Source organism: Merops nubicus, unplaced genomic scaffold, assembly GCF_000691845.1.
Source record: "Merops nubicus isolate BGI_N331 unplaced genomic scaffold, ASM69184v1 scaffold24383, whole genome shotgun sequence".
Lineage (NCBI taxonomy): Eukaryota > Metazoa > Chordata > Aves > Coraciiformes > Meropidae > Merops > Merops nubicus.
Genome location: NW_008601294.1, coordinates 791 through 5,435, shown reverse-complemented (window position 1 = coordinate 5,435; position 4,645 = coordinate 791). Strand labels below are relative to the sequence as shown.

General features: G+C 36.7%; 1 protein-coding gene across 1 annotated transcript in view; it reads right to left on the bottom strand.

The window, feature by feature from the left end:
* Window positions 1–849: 849 nt before the first annotated feature.
* LOC103770687 (cadherin-10) overlaps window positions 850–4,645 on the bottom strand; it is a gene marked incomplete at its 5' end in the record, with an annotated part of 3,958 nt that continues 162 nt past the window's right edge. The window contains 2 exons of the mRNA XM_008937961.1: window positions 850–1,603; window positions 2,493–2,744. Coding sequence (XP_008936209.1) covers window positions 1,110–1,603; window positions 2,493–2,744 — 746 coding nt within the window. The remainder of the gene's footprint in view (window positions 1,604–2,492; window positions 2,745–4,645) is intronic.

Below are 4,645 nucleotides of genomic sequence, written 5' to 3'. Positions count from 1 at the left end.
AGTGCAACACACAGTGGTTTGTCATCAAATGATTTGTCTTCAGAAAAGGATGGTACTTCAAAATGACTGTTTAAACATTTTTTTACACTTTATCCATTGCAGTTATAGATCACATCTGATGATGAAATTATGATTCAAAATAGAGAACTATAGAAAAAAATTCATTTTTTGAAACTAATTCCTTGTGTTTAGATGAATTAGTTGTGCCAGCATAGTTTTAGAACAAGATAATTCAAGATGAGACAAAATAGTAATTCGTCTTTCTGGAATAGTATATCATTAGTTCAGTTCAAAAATGAAGCACAATTTCTCTTAAACATGGTAACTGTAGGAAGTAGCACTTTTGAGCAAGCACATAGGTCTGTAACTTGGTCCTCTCCCTGTGAGCACAAGCACTTCAGATTGTGTTAAATCTATGGAAAACACTGCAGCATGGAAGGAATAGCAGTTGGCTGTGCTGTCATTGGAGAAATTTCATGTTGTTTGAAGCCTGGAATTGATGGCCAGAACAGGCAGGCAAGCATCACATAGTTGTAAAACCTGGTTTATTTCTTAAAAATAAATACAAAAATATAAATATAAAACATTGGCAGATAGAATTTGATGAAATGAAGTTGCACAAACTTTTTTTTTTTTTTTAAAACCAGCTGCATATTACACTTATTAACACCACGTGTACATTTTTAATTTTAATGTACAGAACAGGACATACTGGATTTTTTCTTCTTTGCCATCTTAAAAGCTGCACTTGCAAGGATAGGACATGGACCTAACAGAAGCGGCTTGTACATGAGGTTGCTTAAGGGATTATCACCCTGTTCAAATTTCTGAAGGTAAGGTATTGTTTAGTTTACTTACTAAAATGGACAACACTGAATTTCCATAGCTTTGGCTCTTGGAAAGTGATTAAATAAAATGCTGTTTATATTCAAAGTGGCATCCTACTAGAAAGAATGAATGACATTAATGGACAAATTAAAAAATTTTAAAAGGAAACAATTGTGCTGAGTGGCAGGAAAATTTTCCTGAATGTTAAATACTGTTGAGTGCAGAAGGTGTCTGTAAAATTACTTCCGCTCAAAGGAAAAAATAATGTAGCCTACTGTAGGTTAAGAAGTGTCTTTATCACTTTCTCCTCCACCGTACATTTCAGCTAGCTTATTAAACCGAGGGCCCCATTCTCGGAGATAATCATAGTTTTGGTCTCCTTCAGTAGTACCAGACTCTAAGGAGCTCAAGGATTCCGCTATTGAATCATTTCCTTCATAGGCGTAGGTTGCAAGCGAGTCATACGGTGGTGCAGAAGGATCAGTATCGTGCTCCTTTAGCCTTTGGTTAATGAAATCTCGGACATCTGTGTTATCTGGTGCTGAAGGAGTCCTCCGTGGCACAAACAACGCTTCAGGGATAATGTCTCGACGAAGCTTCTTATCTTCGATAGCCGCAGGATTCCTCAGTGTGCCAATATCAAAGGCTTGCGTGTCCTCCTCTCCACCGCCTTCATCGTTATAACTCACAATGTTGTCTCTGATGTCCTCCTTCGAGAGGATCAAAGGCTCCTTCTTTCGTTGCCTCTTTAGAGCAGCGAACAGCACCACTATAACTTAAAGAGAGAAACAAAGAATGGCTAAAGATCCCTACTTAACAATTTTTTAGTAGCAAATTCACCAAGTGCAAGAACTTTATTTCAGCTACATTTCAACAGTTCATTTCTGTCCATTAAATGGATAAACACCTCCATCTGTATTACAGGAGCATAGTGGGGTCTAGATCAAAATGTGCTATTTTGCACAGACATTGTGTGCTCTTCTTTACAGAACCATGGGCTTCTCTACATGCTTCCTTCTGGAACTTTAATGAGTTTTGAAATAGCCGGGTCTATTCTGAAGATATTTTCCCTTTTTTAAGTTCAAAATATACTGTTAAAAATTGGTTTAGAGGTGAATTATAGATCGTTACTGATATTCTGAAAACCACAAAACAGAGTGGTTATTTTAGAAACGGTAGTAAAATTTTACAAGATCTACTTTATTATAGCACAAAAACCTCTGGGTAGTTAGTGCTTTAATATAGTAAAAATACTATTTACTGGCATATTCTTGTGAAATATATACTGCATGTTGACTTTATATAGCTATTTAAATAAAAAGAGAAATTCCCTCAAGAAAAAATTAAAATTAAATACATGAAAATGATTTCTGATTATGCTGTTCCTCCTCCCTGATCTTCTTTTTTGGACAAACTAATGAAAGAAAAAAATAAGCTTTTGTTGGCACATTGATAGTTTTAACAGTCTGGGACTTGAATTGTTATTTACCATCTCCAATTCATAGACAAACAGCTTTTGTCCTTTTTTTTACCTTTTGTTTTAAGTTGCAGTTGAATTATACAAAACCCATGATCGTTAATTTTACCAACCTGCATAGTTTTGTAAAACGTGTCAGGCCTGAAGCCTTTCTTCACAGGCGGAAAGATGAGTTTCTTTTTCTTACCTAGCAGGATAAGGATGCAGAGGAGGATGGCAACCAGCGCCCCCGTGCTGAGGCCAGCAGGGAGGAGCAAGGCCTCGGCGCTGCAGGACTGCATGTTCCCCCGGCTGTCGCAGGCACACACCCGAATGGTCAGCGTGCCAGTGCTGCTCTGGATGGGGTAGTCATTGTCTGATATCACCACTGGTAGAAGGTAAGTACTTATTTCATGTCGACTAAAGCCATTCCTTCGTGTCAAAATTCTGGCAGTGTTATCTAGATTGATTAAAATATATGATTGTAAAGTATACGAATATGAAATGTATCATTTATAGAACATCCAAACATCGTATTTTACATCGCTGGTAGCATTATGAAACTGTTCCTGATATTGTAGCGATGCCTCTCTTTTTCTAATGACATTCCCATTTGATTGGAAAGCTATTTATATTTTTATATGTACATCTGGACCGCTCCTCTGTGGCTCTGCACCACCTTTGAGTGTGATTTGAAAAGAGGATTTCTCAAAGCTTAAAATGTTTTATAGATTAATGCATGCAGTGCGTGACACAGATCCAGTTCAGGCTGAAGCCCTGAAATTAAGTTGCCAACTGAGAAAAAATAACCTTCCACTTCATGCTATTCAGCAAGCGTTCTGTTCTTAAACATTCTTTCTATGGATCTTCTGTGACAATACCCACAGGAATGCTATCTGTAAACTCAGTATGAGATTTTCTACACCAAAACACTTTCAACATACCATAGAACAATGAATTATGTACCACAGCACAAGGAGTAGAATTTTTTGGGTAAAAATTTTCTTAGGATTTCAGAAAAGGTGAAAGACTGTATTCCTGCACAGTTTTGAGAAGTGAGCTTACTAAACTTTACTTGTAGCACATAGATCTCAGTGGTATGCCACATACTTGCGCAACAAAAGCTCTTCACCGAACGGCCAGAGGGAAAGAAATAAAGAGAAAGTAAAAGGGAGAGAATATTTCTTCTGTTTTTAAGGCCACAACACTAGAGTGTGAGTCAACACTGGAGTTGCTAAGCTGTTAGTCTGAAAATGAGAAAATACAGATTTAGTCTCCGTTAGGAGAAAAATTCATTTTTTATCACACTTGTGGATCTTCTGAGGTAGGTGTCTGGCTATCTTGTCAGCCAACTTCAGGACGAATTAAAACAATCCATGTACAAAAAAAAAAAAAATTACAGAGAAAAATCAAATAGGGAGGTCTATATCTCTACACACTCAGGACCTAGTCATCAGCATATAATCTTTGTTTAAAATACTATTATTTTTTTTGATAGCCTCCATGATGTGAAACACAATGCTTTCCTTTATTACATCCCCTTCACTGGCTTGGGGTATTTGTATGTTATTTGTTTTCACTCAACATCAAAAACTATGTGTCTAACAGATTTTTAAAAACCTCTGCTGCTGGGAATTTTATAAGATACCCAAACTATTTCATTTCAATTCTTCAGCTTCCCTACTGTTAGAATTTTTTTTTTCTGTTGTTTGCAGCCTATTGCTTCCTGAAGACTTTGTCAAGAAAAGAGGATTACTCTCACTACCATTATGCCTTTAACACACTTGAAGGCTGATACCATGTCCCCTCCAGTTTATTTCTTCTGTAATCCAGAGGCCTCTGTTAGTCATACTGACAATGAAGGCCAAAATGGGTGCAGAGTTCCCCTTCCATCACAGAATCTTCTGACATTTTTTCTGATAAAGAAAGACTGAGAAAGAACCAAAATAAAAGTCAAGTACCTATGTGCTTAGAACCATTATTTTCATTAATGGAGAGAAAGAAGCAAGACAGAAGAGCAGGGGAGTCATAACTATCTGACAGAAGGCTAAAGTGAAAAATCTGAGCTTGTCAGCTGAAGCCATTTTTTAAACCCTATTTTTTCTTCTTTGGTTAAGTGTTTCATCTAGCTCTTCACCCCAAACCAACACTTCTACTGATTTTTTTTAAAAGAATTTATCACACTTTTGCCATGCTAACCTTTGCCTTGCTTACACAGACAAAAATGTAGAAGTCCTAAGCTGCAAACATTCAGGTAAAATTATTATTCTTGATAGCAGCAAGCAGCATTAACAGCTTCTCTACATATTGATAAACATCAAAAGCAAATATATTTCAGGAATATGTGCCAGACAGCAAAGA